The sequence below is a fragment of the Oncorhynchus masou genome, chromosome 3 (assembly GCF_036934945.1).
Source record: "Oncorhynchus masou masou isolate Uvic2021 chromosome 3, UVic_Omas_1.1, whole genome shotgun sequence".
NCBI lineage: Eukaryota > Metazoa > Chordata > Actinopteri > Salmoniformes > Salmonidae > Oncorhynchus > Oncorhynchus masou.
The window spans coordinates 2,003,128-2,019,726 of record NC_088214.1 but is presented as its reverse complement, the minus strand read 5'-3'; the positions used below and the strand labels follow the sequence as shown (position 1 = coordinate 2,019,726).

At 43.8% G+C, this 16,599-nt stretch overlaps 1 protein-coding gene across 1 annotated transcript in view; it reads right to left on the bottom strand.

The window, feature by feature from the left end:
- Positions 1 to 320: 320 nt before the first annotated feature.
- The window catches only part of slc25a24l (solute carrier family 25 member 24, like), a 20,404-nt gene continuing 4,125 nt past the window's right edge, over positions 321 to 16,599 (bottom strand). Inside the window, 10 exon segments of the mRNA XM_064929065.1 lie at positions 321 to 751; positions 1,536 to 1,674; positions 2,745 to 2,909; positions 8,240 to 8,271; positions 8,274 to 8,349; positions 9,276 to 9,415; positions 12,218 to 12,377; positions 14,458 to 14,534; positions 14,537 to 14,568; positions 16,535 to 16,599. The exon segment at positions 16,535 to 16,599 is cut by the window's right edge and continues 23 nt beyond it. Of these exon segments, the coding sequence (XP_064785137.1) occupies positions 582 to 751; positions 1,536 to 1,674; positions 2,745 to 2,909; positions 8,240 to 8,271; positions 8,274 to 8,349; positions 9,276 to 9,415; positions 12,218 to 12,377; positions 14,458 to 14,534; positions 14,537 to 14,568; positions 16,535 to 16,599 (1,056 nt within the window). The 3' untranslated portion in view covers positions 321 to 581.

Here is a 16,599-nt window from a genome sequence, read left to right as displayed (position 1 = left end):
CTGTAGGAAGTCCTATATTTTGTGATATACATTATAATATGCACTGAAGACACCCTCTTTGTGAGCACACACTGCACTGTAATTTAGAGTCTAAAACACTACTACACAGGGGTCCTGTGTGGCTCAGTCGGTAGAGCATGGCGCTTGCAACGCCAAGCGTCGTGGGCTCGATTCCCGCTGGGGCCACCCATATGCAAAAGTAGTGGCCCCAGCCGACTTGTAAGTCGCCTTGGACAAAAGCGTCTGCTAAATGGGATATATATATACTACTCTAGTTTTGCACAAATGTGTTTGAAAGAAAGGCAAAGGAGGAGGCCATAGATACTTCACACTGATTTAATGACAATAGGGGTCAACAAAGGATTGGTCAGGCTGGAGATTGGGCCCCAATTAGCCCTCCAACAACAGTCCTTTGGTTGTATATTTGGTAGTTCTATTTGGTAGTTCATTGCAATTTGAAGTATTTTGGGACAGTTTATTGACAATGGCATCAAGTTTAAACGTTGTTGTTTTGTACAGAGTATTACATAAAATCATTCACAAAAACCTACAACAAATTATAATTAACTATGACTCCGAAATCAGGAAAGCATTGTGTCTAGTTTCTTCATCAATGTGTAGTTTAACAGAGCACATGGAATCGCCCGGACGAAACTGGCCCCCATCCCATTGTAGTATCCTCGTATTCCATGTCTCTCATAGATGCCTGTGAACCCCTGAAGAAAAGTTGTGGGTGAAGTTGAACTGAAAGCTGTAAGACAAGGAAGTAAGAATAGCCTGTTATGGACACATCACATCCAGTAAGTTATGTACAGTATGGTACACTGTACCTCACAGACTACAGTGACACAATTCTAATCAGGGACAGGAGGAGCATATCGTGATCATATAAACTGACCAAGACACACTTCTGGTCCTAGGAACGGTGAGTGTCCTGGTTAGATCACATGGCCCTAGGGACAATGTCCTGGTTAGATCACATGGCCCTAGGGACGGTGGGTGTCCTGGTTAGATCACATGGCCCTAGGGACGGTGGGTGTCCTGGTTAGATCACATGGCCCTAGCGATGGTGGGTGTCCTGGTTAGATCACATGGCCTTAGGGACGGTGAGTGTCCTGGTTAGATCACATGGCCCTAGGGACGGTGGGTGTCCTGGTTAGATCACATGGCCCTAGGGACGATGGGTGTCCTGGTTAGATCACATGGCCCTAGGGACGGTGGGTGTCCTGGTTAGATCACATGGCCTTAGGGACAGTGGGTGTCCTGGTTAGATCACATGGCCCTAGGGACGTTGGGTGTCCTGGTTAGATCACATGGCCTTAGGGACAGTGGGTGTCCTGGTTAGATCACATGGCCCTGGGGACGTTGGGTGTCCTGGTTAGATCACATGGCCTTAGGGACAGTGGTTGTCCTGATTAGATCACATGGTCAGGAAAAGTTACATGCAGAGTTCATTGAAACAGATAAATGAGTGGCTTATTTTAATTGAATGAAAATGTTCCTGATTATTGTTCTTTGCATGGATCGACCGTTACCCTGAGCTTGCTGCTGGGTCCTGATCACAGCTAGAGGATAGCTGCTCATCTGTCCAGCAGAGAAGGCCACAAAACTGAAAAAGAAGAGCTGGGAGTCACTGCTGTAGTCCTGTTGGGTCTTAGCCCAGGTCACAATGGACTGCGAGAGAAGGAGAGAGAGGGGGGGGAGAGATACAGAGAGAGAGAGGGGGGGGGAGATTGAGGGGGAGGTGAGAAAATGAGAGAGGGGGGGACAGAGAGATACAGAGAGAGAGAGGAGAGAGGGAGAGAGAGAAAGGAGAGAGGGGGCAGAGAGATACAGAGAGAGAGAAAGGAGAGAGAAATAGAGAGAGGAGAGTCAGTGATAGGATACCCATTAGATTGATGTAAAATCAATGGGTTCGAACTCAGGCCTCCTTCATTCACAGGCTTTTGCTCAGAGGGCAAACAACACAATCTTGTGGCACGCAGATAAACAATAAAATAAGGTTGATGTAGTTCATGTTGGGCTCTCTGAACAGGTTGGTCATAGCCAACTCAAAATGGACTGACAGCTGAGAGAGAGGGGGTGGGGAGAGGAAGAGAGTGGAGTCTGACCTGGTCAGTCATAGCCAACTCAAGACAGACTAACAGATGTGAGAGAGGGGGGGGGGAGGAAGAGAGTGAAGCCTGACCTGGTCAGTCATATCCAACTCAAGACAGACTAACAGATGTGAGAGAGAGAGTGGAGAGAGGAAGAGAGTGGAGTAGATTACTGTAAAACAAGGTTGCTTTATGTTTTCATACCCATCTTGAAGTGTGAACTTGCTCAGAAGGGCTAGAGTTTTCACCAGTCCATTCCACGAACGGAGTGTGTAGGCCAACAAGTACACACAAGTCCCCATATAGAACTCAATTCATCGATCTCTATCGTAATATACTTCAAATGGAATGTACATGTAGTCCCAAATGGTACCCAATCATCTATAGTACACTACAGATAGTACACTACAGATAGTTCACTACAGATAGTTCACTACAGATAGTTCACTACAGATAGTACACTACAGATAGTTCACTACAGATAGTACACTACAGATAGTACACTACAGATAGTACACTACAGATAGTTCACTACTGATAGTTCACTACAGATAGTACACTACAGATATTGAACTACAGATAGTTCAATACAGATAGTACACTACAGATAGTACACTACAGATGTGATAGAGTGTTAGGCTGTCTGACCTGGTGAACGGCACACTCCACCCCAGCGTAGGGAATCATACAGAGGATACTGGGTCTGAAGCCCCTGTAGAAGGATGCAGCAGACTCATTCCTGTAGATGGAGCGGGCACACTGCACCACCCCGCTGTAGGTACCTGCCCATAGGTTCAGTCTCACCTTTAGCACCTGGCAGATGGAGGCAGGGAGCATGTCATTGGTCGAAGTTCTTAACCAATAAATATATTAGCTAGACAGTCCAGTGTTTCTTACAAGTTGAGTATTGACAGTGAGAAATTGTTTAGTATACGGTTGACGACGCGCTGGAGAAATCAATGATAAAAGGCACCAAACTGGTCCCCACCGACACATGATATAACACAGACAGGAATGAATTCAGACTGAGGGCGCGTTCCAGGCCAACTACATTGCAGACATTGCATTTGATAATTCTATCCTCCTGATTCCTGCTTTACAAGTAAAAATTAAAGCAGGAAGTACAAGTGACTCTCTCAGTATGGAAGTGGATAGATGACGCGGATGCTACGTGTTTTGCTAGTGCAGAGTGGAAAATATTCCGTGATTCATCCAATGGCATTGAGGAGCACACCACCTCAGTCAATGGCTTCATCAAATCACATCAAATTGTATTCGTCACATGCGCAGTATACAAGTGAAATGCTAACTTACAAGCCCTTAACCAACAATGCAGTTTTAAGAAAAATAAGAGTTAAGTAAAAAATAATTAAACAGCAGCAGTAAAATAAGAATAGCGAGGCTATATACAGGGCATTATGGTACAGAGTCAATGTGGAGGCTATATACAGGGGGTACCGGTACAGAGTCAATGTGGAGGCTATATACAGGGCATTACGGTACAGAGTCAATGTGGAGGCTATATACAGGGGGTACCAGTACAGAGTCAATGTGGAGGCTATATACAGGGTATTACGGTATTTTTGTCCGGAACAGCTGATGCACTCATGCATGTTTCAGAGTTACTTGCCTGGAAGTGAGCATAGAAGTAATTTAGCTCATCTGGTAGGCTCGTGTCACTGGGCAGCTTCGGCAATGCTTCCCTTTGCAGTCTATAATAGTTTGCAAGCCCTGCCACATCCAATGAGCGTTGGAGCCAGTGTAGTATGATTCAATCTTATTCCTGTATTGACGCTTTGTCTGTTTTATGGTTCTTCGGAGGGCATAGCAGGATTTCTTATAAGCTTCCGGGTTAGAATCCCGCTCCTTGAAAGCGGCAGCTCTACCTTTTAGCTCAGTGCGGATGTTGCCTGTAATCCATGGCTTCTGGTTGGGGTATGTACGTACGGTCAATGTGGGGACGACGTCATCGATGCAATTATTAATGAAGCCAGTGACTGATGTGGCGAACATATTCCAGCCTGTGCTAGCAAAGCAGTCCTGTAGTTTAGCATCTGCTTCATCTGACCACTTTTTTACAGACCGAATCTTTGGTGCTTCCTACTTTAGTTTTTGCTTGCAAGCAGGAATCAGGAGGATAGAATTATGGTTAGATTTGCCAAATGGAGGTGAGGGAGAGCTTTGTATGCGTCTCTGTGTGTGGAGTAAAGGTGATCTTGCTTGTCCAGAGTTATTTTCCTCTCTGGTTTAACATGCTGGTAGAAACTAGGTAAAATGTATTTACGTTTTCCTGCATGAAAGTTCCCGACCACTAGGAGCACCGCCTCTTTATGGATATATATTCATGGTCCTACACAGCTCATTGAGTGTGGTCTTAGTGCCAGAATCGGTTTGTGGTGGTAAATAGACAGCTACGAAGAATATAGATGAAAACTCTCTTCGTAAATAGTGTGGTCTACAGCTTATCATGAGATACTCTACCTCAGTCGAGCAAAACCTTGAGACTTCCTTAGATTTCGTGCACCAGCTGTTGTTTACAAATATACATAGACCCCCACCCTTTGTCTTACCAGAGGCCGCTGTTCTATCCTGCCAGAAAAAGCATAAAACCAGCTGTATGTTATTCATGTCATCGTTCTGCCACGACTCAGTGAAACATAATATATTACCGTTTTTTTAATGTCCTGTTAGTAGGATATACGTGATCGTTGTTAGTCTAACTTATTCAGCCTGGAATGCAGCCTAACACTGTATATCAGTAGTTCCTTAGTCTAACTTATTCAGCCTGGAATGCAGCCTAACACTGTATATCAGTAGTTCCTACCTCTCCAGGTTAGAAGGCCACATGCACAGTGTATTCGGAAAGCATTCAGACCCCTTTATCCACATGTTGTTACGTTACAGCCTTATCCTAAAATGGATTAAATTAATTATTTTCCTCATCAATCTACATACAATACCCCTAAATGACAAAGTGAAAAGAGGTTTTTAGATATTTTTGCAAATTGACCTCATTCCATCAGTAGAGGATGCCTGTTCTTTAAAAGTGCTTTCCTCACCATCTTAAATAAGCATGCCCCATTCAAAAAATGTAGAACCAGGAACAGATATAGCACTTGGTTCACTCCAAACCTGACTGCCCTTGACTAGCACAAAAGCATCCTGTGGTGTACTGCATGAGCATCGAATAGCGCCCGCGATATGCAACTTTTCAGGGAAGTTCGGAACCAATATACACAGGCAGTCAGGAAAGCAAAGGCTAGCTTTTTCAAACAGAAAATTGCATCCTGTAGCACAAACTCCAAAAAGTTCTGGGACACTGTAAAGTCCATGGAGAATAAGAACACCTCCTCCAAGCTGCCCACTGCACTGAGGATAGGAAACACTGTCACCACCGATAAATCCATGATAATTGAGAATTTCAATAAACATTTCTTTACGGTTGGTCATGCTTTCCACCTGGCTACCCTTACCCCGTTCAACAGGCCTGCACTCTCCACAGCAACTTGGCCAAGCCTCCCCATTTCTCTTTCACCAAAATCCAGATATCTGATGTTCTGAAAGAGTTGCAAAATCTGGACCCCTACAAATCAGCTGGGCTCGACAATCTGGACCCCCTCTTTCTAAAATGATCAGCCAAAAGTGTTGCAACCCCTATTACTAGCCTGTTCAACCTCTCTTTTGTATCGTCTGAGATCCCCAAAGATTGGAAAGCTGCCGCGGTCATCCCCCTCTTCAAAGGGGGAGACACTCTAGACCCAAACTGTTACAGACCTATATCTATCCTACCCTGCCTTTCTAAAGTCTTCGAAAGCCAAGTTAACAAACAGATCACCGACCATTTCGAATCCCACCGTACCTTCTCCGCTATGCAATCTGGTTTCCGAGCTGGTCATGGGTGCACCTCAGCCACGCTCAAGGTCCTAAACGATATCATAACCGCCATCGATAAAAGACAATCCTGTGCAGCCGTATTCATCGACCTGGCTAAGGCTTTCGGCTCTGTAAATCACCACATTCTTATCGGCCGACTCAATAGCCTTGGTTTCTCAAATGACTGCCTCGCCTGGTTCACCACCAGTTCAGTGTGTCAAATCGGAGGGCCTGTTGTCTGGACCCCTGGCAGTCACTATGGGGGTGCCACAGGGTTCAATTCTCGGGCCGACTCTTTTCTCTGTATACATCAATGATGTCGCTCTTGCTGCTGGTGATTCTCTGATCCACCTCTACGCAGATGGCATCATTCTGTATACATCTGGCCCTTCTTTGGACACTGTGTTAACTAACCTCCAGACAAGCTTCAATGCCATACAACTCTCCTTCCGTGGCCTCTAACTGCTTTTAAATGCAAGTAAAACTAAATGCATGCTCTTCAACCGATCGCTGCCCACACCTACCCACCCGTCCAGCATCACTTCTCTGGACGATTCAGATTTATAATATGTGGACAACTACAAAAACCTAGGTGTCTGGTTCGACTGTAAACTCTCCTTCCAGACTCATATTAAGCATCTCCAATCCGAAATGAAATCTAGAATCGGATTCCTATTTCGCAACAAAGCATCCTTCACTCATGCTGCCAAACATACCCTCGTAAAACTGACTATCTTACCGATCCTTGACTGCGGCGATTTCATTTACAAAATAGCCTCCAACAAGCTACTCAGCAAATTGGATGCGGTCTATCACAGTGCCATCCGTTTTGTCACCAAAGCCCCATATACTACACACCACTGCGACCTGTTCGCTCTCATTGGCTGGCCCTCGCTTCATACTGGTCGCCAAACCCACTGGCTCCAGGTCATCTATAAGTCTTTGGTAGGTAAACCACGCCATATCTCAGCTCACTGGTCACCATAGCAGCATCCACCCGTAGCACGCGCTCCAGCAGGTATATTTCACTGGTCACCCCCAAAGTCAGTTCCTCCTTTGGCCGCCTTTCCTTCCAGTTCTCTGCTGCTAAAGACTGGAACGAATTGCAAAAATCACTGAAGCTGTCAGAGCAGCTCACAGATCATTGCACGTGTACATAGCCCATCTGTAAATAGCCCATCCAACTATCTCATCCCCATATTGTTATTTATTTTTTGCTCCTTTGCACCCCAGTATCTCTACTTACATTCATCTTCTGCACATCTATCACTCCAGTGTTTAATTGCTAAATTGTAATTACTTCGCCACTACGGCCTATTTATTGTCTTACCTCCTAATCTTACCTTATTTGCACACACTGTATAAAGATTTTTCTATTGTTTTATTGACTTTACGTTTGTTTATGTGTAACTCTGCATTGTTGTTTGTGTCGCACTGCTTTGCTTTTATTTTGGCCAGGTCGCAGTTGTAAATGAGAACTTGTTCTCAACTGGCCTACCTGGTTAAATAAAGGTGAAAAAACGTGTATATATTTAAACTCGAGGCTGTAACTGTTGCCAAAGTTGCTTCAACAAAGCATTGAGTAAAGGGTCTGGATACTTATGTAAATGTAATATTTTCATTTTTTATTTTTAACAAATTTGCATACATTTTACAAACCTGTTTTTGCTTTGTCATTATTGTGTGTAGATTAATGAGGGGGGGGGGCATTTAATACATTTTAGAATCAGGCTGTAACGTAACAAAATGTGGAAAAAGTCAAGGTGTCTGAATACTTTCCGAAGGCCCTGTATATCTGTAGTTCAGACCTGTCATAGTGCTCTGATACCTCTAGAGGGTAGAAGACAGCATGTATATCTGTAGTTCAGACCTGTCATAGTGCTCTGATACCTCTAGAGGGTAGAAGACAGCATGTATATCTGTAGTTCAGACCTGTCATAGTGCTCTGATACCTCTAGAGGGTTAGAGGGTAGAAGACAGCATGTATATCTGTAGTTCAGACCTGTCATAGAGCTCTGGTACCTCTAGAGGGTAGAAGACAGCATGTATATCTGTAGTTCAGACCTGTCATAGAGCTCTGGTACCTCTAGAGGGTAGAAGACAGCATGTATATCTGTAGTTCAGACCTGTCATAGAGCTCTGGTACCTCTAGAGGGTAGAAGACAGCATGTATATCTGTAGTTCAGACCTGTCATAGAGCTCTGGTACCTCTAGAGGGTAGGAGACAGCATGTATATCTGTAGTTCAGACCTGTCATAGAGCTCTGGTACCTCTAGAGGATAGAAGACAGCATGAGCCACCGCCCAGACACACAGCCCAGCCCAAACCTCTGCTGTACTGACAGACTCTCCTGCTGCCAGCGCTGGGTGTACACCTTCATCTGGAGAGAAAGAGAGAGAGAGAGAGAGAGAGAGAGAGAGAGACTTACCCGCTAATTATCAAAATCCAGAAAAGAGACATTACATTCTACAACTATCTACAAGGAAGTGATTCCCAAACCTTCCATAACAAAGCAATCACCTACAGAGAGATTAGCCTGGAGAAGAGTCCCCTAAACAAGCTGGTCCTGGGGCTCTGTTCACAAACACAAACACACCCCACAGAGCCCCAAGACAGCAACACAATTAGACCCAAACAAATCATGAGAAAACAAAAAGATAATTACTTGACACATTGGAAAGAATTTGACCAAAAGGTAGAGCAAACTGGAATGCTATTTGGCCCTAAACAGAGAGTACACAGCGGCAGAATACCTGACCACTGTGACTGACCCAAACTTAAGGAAAGTTTTGACGACGTACAGACTCAGTGAGCATAGCCTTGCTATTGAGAAAGGCCGCCGTAGGCAGACATGGCTCTCAAGGGAAGACAGGCTATGTGCACACTGCCCACAAAATGAGATGGAAACTGAGCTGCACTTCCTAACCTCTTGCCAAATGTATGAACATATTAGAGGCACATATTTCCCTTAGATAACACAGATACACAAAGAATTCCAAAACAAATCCAATTTTGATAAACTCCCATATCTACTGGGTGTAATACCACAGTGTTCCATCACAGATGCAAGATCTGTTGCCACAAGAAAAGGGCAACCAGTGAAGAACAAACACCATTGTAAATACAACCCATATTTAGGTTGATTTATTTTCCCCTTTGTACTTTGAACTATTTGCACATCATTATTATAAATCCCTTTGAATTTAATTTAATTGAGGGGGGGGTAGGGTAAAGTATCCATATCCGAACGTATTGGTTGTAAATTCTCCAGTGGCCCTTGTGTTATTACAGTATAGTACGTGTTACCTGAGCGTAGATGAGGCACTGCAGAGTTGACTGGGGGGTTCCCTTCAGCACGTTCACAGCGTTTCCCTGCCACATAGACCTCACACCCCCCGCCTTTAACTCTCTGAATCCCTGGGAGGACGCCTTGGATCCATACACCTAAATACACACACAATATCTTCTTTAATTATTAACCTCTGTCTCCAGTCCACGGATTCAAGGTTCATACAGGTCACTGCCAAAACAATAGAAACACCCATCGTGCTAGGGCGGGCCACCACGAGCTTCAATTAGCAACTGTCATCGAATTTGTAAAAAAAAAAATTATGTTTTTTTTTAAACAATTCAAATAAATACATTAGTTGGATAATGGAAGAAGATGGTCCAGATTGTATAATCTATCAGATATTGAATTAATTATAGCACATACAATATTTTACTGGCACGGATTCTAAGGAATGGAGTAGAGGGATTTTGATGGGAATTCAATATTCAATTTATTGTTAATTTAAAAATATTTTTGGGGAAATGCACTCATATATATATATATATATATATATATATAGCTAATTGTTTCAGGGTTTGTTTTTTATATCTTGTGTTAAAATAGAGAAAATGATATATGCCTAATTTGCATAAATACATTGGGTGTATTTGCATATATCAAACATTAACACAAAGGGTCGGAATAGGACTGCAACCACCTTACCTGCACTGTCGAGACTGCCTCATGACCTATCTATACATATGTTGCATTGTTTGCGAGATCCGAAAATAATATCACTATAATCCGAGTGTTCATTTTTGAGGGGGAAATTGCTTTAATTTCAACGCATCTAATTTAAAAAAAATGTCAACTGTACTAAATGATACATGTTTTTCAATTTCCTTGTTTTTATAAAGTCGTGTTTCTTCTTTTCTTGTGATGTAAGTGTCGATATAGTGCGTTAAATGCCAGATTAATCTTTTGTCGTTTTTATAGATACAACGGAAAGACAAAGGTATTTCATTGGACACATTTCGGCCGTTACCGGGGTGTGTTTGACAGGTCATTGACAAGCCTTTCCACAGTCGTAATGTTAACGGGGGGGATAACGATACACACAAAAGCCAAAGTATGAAAGAGACGCAGGAGTCAAATGAAAGCAATCGATCCAGCGATTCCCTTGAACACAGTAAATAGTTGGCCGAAGAAAAGGTGGGAGTTTCTACTTCAATGCACCTTGGCATAGATTCTACAACAGTGGCGTGTATGCAAGGATACCAAGGGAAGCCAGGCTTCTCCTCCCAAAACATTGACCAATATTAAAAAATAATTTATAATAATTGTAATTTTCCTTCAATTCGCAAGAGGCTGAGAGGAGAAGAGGGGAGGGCCAGAGGTGTCTGTGTCTGTGTGTTGAGAGCACTGGTTGAGAGAGCAGAGGCAGCGAAGTGTCTGTGTGTTGAGAGCACTGGTTGAGAGAGCAGAGGCAGCGAAGTGTCTGTGTGTTGAGAGCACTGGTTGAGAGAGCAGAGGCAGCGAAGTGTCTGTGTGTTGAGAGCACTGGTTGAGAGAGCAGAGGCAGCGAAGTGTCTGTGTGTTGAGAGCACTGGTTGAGAGAGCAGAGGCAGCGAAGTGTCTGTGTGTTGAGAGCACTGGTTGAGAGAGCAGAGGCAGCGAAGTGTCTGTGTGTTGAGAGCACTGGTTGAGAGAGCAGAGGCAGCGAAGTGTCTGTGTGTTGAGAGCACTGGTTGAGAGAGCAGAGGCAGCGAAGTGTCTGTGTGTTGAGAGCACTGGTTGAGAGAGCAGAGGCAGCGAAGTGTCTGTGTGTTGAGAGCACTGGTTGAGAGAGCAGAGGCAGCGAAGTGTCTGTGTGTTGAGAGCACTGGTTGAGAGAGCAGAGGCAGCGAAGTGTCTGTGTGTTGAGAGCACTGGTTGAGAGAGCAGAGGCAGCGAAGTGTCTGTGTGTTGAGAGCACTGGTTGAGAGAGCAGAGGCAGCGAAGTGTCTGTGTGTTGAGAGCACTGGTTGAGAGAGCAGAGGCAGCGAAGTGTCTGTGTGTTGAGAGTACTGGTTGAGTATGAGTCATCCTATGAGTCATCCTATGAGGGCATCCTATGTCATCCTATCCTATGAGGGCATTGTCATCCTATGAGTCATCCTATGAGGGCATTGTCATCCTATGAGTCATCCTATGAGGGCATTGTCATTCTATGAGGGCATTGTCATCCTATGAGGGCATTGTCATCCTATGAGGGCATTGTCATCCTATGAGGGCATTGTCATCCTATGAGTCATCCTATGAGGGCATTGTCATTCTATGAGGGCATTGTCATTCTATGAGGGCATTGTCATCCTATGAGGGCATTGTCATCCTATGAGTCATCCTATGAGGGCATTGTCATCCTATGAGTCATCCTATGAGGGCATTGTCATCCTATGAGGGCATTGTCATTGTCATCCTATGAGTCATTGTCATCCTATGAGGGCATTGTGCATCCTATGAGGGCATTCTATGAGGGCATTGTCATTCTATGAGGGCATTGTCATTCTATGAGGGCATTGTCATCCTATGAGGGCATTGTCATCCTATGAGGGCATTGTCATCCTATGAGGGCATTGTCATCCTATGATTCTATGAGGGCATTGCCATGGTAGCCAAAATAATGTCCCGTACAGCCTTTTTATACATGAACCTAAGCATGATGGGATGTTAATTGCTTAATTAACTCAGGAACCACACCTGTGTGGAAGCACCTGATTTCAATATACGTTGTATCCCTCATTTACTCAACTGTTTCCATTATTTGTGTTTCCAGTTACCTGTAGGTCTCTACTGTTCATTTCTGTAGGGTTAGAGTTAGAGTTAGGGTTCATTTCTGAACCATGTGAATATGGGACTACGAAATCTGGCAATGCAAAGTATTACTGGGTGTTATCAAGCTGTATTAAAGAAGTGTTTAGGTTATAATATTGTTCCTGTAGTTGTGTCTTGAGGCGGTCGATAGGAGCAGTCAGGGTTCTGGACACGGCGTCGGCCAGCCCTGCAGCCAGGACAAAACTCCTCCATTCCCCTGAGCCTGCTGAGAGGTCCGGAGGCAGCTCCAGGGGCATGGTCCGGCTCTCACCCACATCAAACACCTGGAGACAGGAAGTCTACATCAAACACCTGGAGAGGCAGGAAGTCTACATCAAACACCTGGAGAGGCAGACAGGAAGTCTACATCAAACACCTGGAGAGGCAGACAGGAAGTCTACATCAAACACCTGGAGAGGCAGACAGGAAGTCACCTAGAGAGGCAGACAGGAAGACTACATCAAACACCTGAGAGGCAGACAGGAAGTCTATATCAAACACCTGGAGAGGCAGACAGGAAGTCTACATCAAACACCTGGAGAGGCAGACAGGAAGACTACATATATCACCTAGAGAGGCAGACAGGAAGACTACATATATCACCTAGAGAGGCAGACAGGAAGACTACATATATCACCTAGAGAGGCAGACAGGAAGACTACATATATCACCTAGAGAGGCAGACAGGAAGACTACCTATATCATCACCAACCGACAGACAGGAAGACTACATATATCACCAACCAACAGACATTCAGGAAGACTACATATATCACCTGGAGAGGCAGACAGGAAGTCTACATATATCACCTAGAGAGGCAGACAGGAAGACTACATATATCACCTAGAGAGGCAGACAGGAAGACTACATATATCACCAACCAACAGACAGGAAGACTACATATATCACCTAGAGAGGCAGACAGGAAGACCTACCAGGAAGACTATATCACCTAGAGAGGCAGACAGGAAGACTACATATATCACCTAGAGAGGCAGACAGGAAGACTACATATATCACCTAGAGAGGCAGACAGGAAGACTACATATATCACCTAGAGAGGCAGACAGGAAGACTACATATATCACCAACCGACAGACAGGAAGTCTACATATATCACCTAGAGAGGCAGACAGGAAGACTACCTATATCACCTAGAGAGGCAGACAGGAAGACTACCTATATCACCTAGAGAGGCAGACAGGAAGACTACATATATCACCAACCGACAGACAGACAGGAAGACTACCTATATCACCAACCGACAGACAGACAGGAAGACTACATATATCACCAACAGACAGAAGACAGGAAGACAGGAAGACTACCTATATCACCAACCGACAGACAGACAGGAAGACTACATATATCATCAACACCTAGACAGACAGGAAGAGAGGCAGACAGAAGACTCTACCTATATCACCAACCGACAGACAGACTCCTATATCAACAGACAGGAAGCTTCACCTAGAGACCCAGCATGCAATGTATGATCTCCTACACCCAACCGGTGGAGGAAGACTGAGAGGCAGACAGGAAGACTACATATATCATCAGGTAAGACACCACACCACACAGGAAGACTACATATATCACCTACAGACAGGAAGACTACATATCACCTAGAGAGGCAGACACACACACCTACAGACAGGAAGACACATATATCACACACAGACAGGAAGACACATAGCAGACAGGAAGACTACCTACATCGCACAAGAGACAGCAGCAGGGGTTTATATCACCTAGAGAATTTTCACCTTGTTGGAGGCAGACATGAAAGACAGGTAAAATCACCAGAGTGATGTTAATTTAAGAAATCTGTTCCCAGGTATTACCACATATAATTGAGAGACATGTGATCGTATACATGTGGAAGAACGGTTTCACCAACCAACAGACATTCCAGGAAGTCTAAGGGTTATGGTTTAGTGAAACATTATATCTGTTTGGGCTTCTTCTGGTCAATTTGCCATCTTACAACTTATTTATAATTATGTTCCGCCCCCATGTGATCGACTGCCTACTCGAGAAATAATGGGCCTGTGGCTGAATCTAATTGATGATCCCTGGACTACAGTCTGGGTTTGTATCCTGCTCATCTGCTCTGCACACCACAATACTGTGTTCGGCACTGGCTCAGGGAGCTAACACAAATCCTCGTCTCAAACACTTTGAGCGTCGTCTCATGATGATCTCCGCTGTTGGGGCTCTATGAAGCTCGGTCCAGGTTTCATCAGTGTGACAGACTGGTCTCGTGTTCACTACAAGACTGTGTTAGGCCTCTGAGCTAAAGGCTAGGCATTAATCCTATATGAAGGCTCAGAGAAAGGAAGACTCAGGCCTCAGGGTCTCACCAGAGTGTGTTTCCATGAAGTGACCAGTTCTCCCAGGTTCTCTGCAGGGTTGAGGATGACATGCTGCAGGAACTCTCCCAGTCCACGGTCATAGAACTGTCCTCATCCATCCTGTCAACAATAACATCAACAACATCAACAATCAAGATAATCGGTCGGCATGATGATATTCAATTAATTAATAAACATGTTGACAAAAGTGAATGATCCTCTTAGTATCCATATTCTACAGGTCTGTACTGTGTTGTAGACTTGATCAAATTGTGCCCAATATAATAATTGCGTTGGAGTGTATGTGTGATTAGTGTTAAGTTAGACATTAAGTCTGTCAATACAAGCAATTAATTTTGTTATTACATACAGTGCCTTGCGAAAGTATTCGGCCCCTTGAACTTTGCGACCTTTTGCCACATTTCAGGCTTCAAACATAAAGATATAAAACTGTATTTTTTTTGTGAAGAATCAACAACAAGTGGGACACAATCATGAAGTGGAACGACATTTATTGGATATTTCAAACCTTTTTAACAAATCAAAAACTGAAAAATTGGGCGTGCAAAATTATTCAGCCCCTTTACTTTCAGTGCAGCAAACTCTCTCCAGAAGTTCAGTGAGGATCTCTGAATGATCCAATGTTGACCTAAATGACTAATGATGATAAATACAATCCACCTGTGTGTAATCAAGTCTCCGTATAAATACACCTGCACTGTGATAGTCTCAGAGGTCCGTTAAAAGCGCAGAGAGCATCATGAAGAACAAGGAACACACCAGGCAGGTCCGAGATACAGTTGTGAAGAAGTTTAAAGCCGGATTTGGATACAAAAAGATTTCCCAAGCTTTAAACATCCCAAGGAGCACTGTGCAAGCGATAATATTGAAATGGAAGGAGTATCAGACCACTGCAAATCTACCAAGACCTGGCCGTCCATCTAAACTTTCAGCTCATACAAGGAGAAGACTGATCAGAGATGCAGCCAAGAGGCCCATGATCACTCTGGATGAACTGCAGAGATCTACAGCTGAGGTGGGAGACTCTGTCCATAGGACAACAATCAGTCGTATATTGCACAAATCTGGCCTTTATGGAAGAGTGGCAAGAAGAAATCCATTTCTTAAAGATATCCATAAAAAGTGTTGTTTAAAGTTTACCACAAGCCACCTGGGAGACACACCAAACATGTCGAAGAAGGTGCTCTGGTCAGATGAAACCAAAATTGAACTTTTTGGCAACAATGCAAAACGTTATGTTTGGCGTAAAAGCAACACAGCTCATCACCCTGAACACACCATACCCACTGTCAAACATGGTGGTGGCAGCATCATGTTTTGGGTCTGCTTTTCTTCAGCAGGGACAGGGAAGATGGTTAAAATTGATGGGAAGATGGATGGAGCCAAATACAGGACCATTCTGGAAGAACCTGATGGAGACTGCAAAAGACCTGAGACTGGGACGGAGATTTGTCTTCCAACAAGACAATGATCCAAAACATAAAGCAAAATCTACAATGGAATGGTTCAAAAATAAACATATCCAGGTGTTTGAATGGCCAAGTCAAAGTCCAGACCTGAATCCAATCAAGAATCTGTGGAAAGAACTGAAAACTGCTGTTCACAATGCTCTCCATCCAACCTCACTGAGCTTGAGCTGTTTTGCAAGGAGGAATGGGAAAAAAATTCAGTCTCTCGATGTGCAAAACTGATAGAGACATACCCCAAGCGACTTACAGCTGTAATCGCAGCAAAAGGTGGCGCTACAAAGTATTAACTTAAGGGGGCTGAATAATTTTGCACGCCCAATTTTTCAGTTTTTGATTTGTTAAAAAAGTTTGAAATATCCAATAAATGTCGTTCCACTTCATGATTGTGTCCCACTTGTTGTTGATTCTTCACAAAAAAATACAGTTTTATATCTTTATGTTTGAAGCCTGAAATGTGGCAAAAGGTCGCAAAGTTCAAGGGGGCCGAATACTTTCGCAAGGCACTGTATTAATCAATATTATCACAAGGTTTTAACAATGTAATAACTGACAGCGAACAGTGAGAGGATAGAAAGTGGGGGAAAAGGCACTCTTACATTTGTATAATTCTTTTTGCATTCGGCTTTGATATGTTCACTCCTAACTCCTTGAACAGATCTAT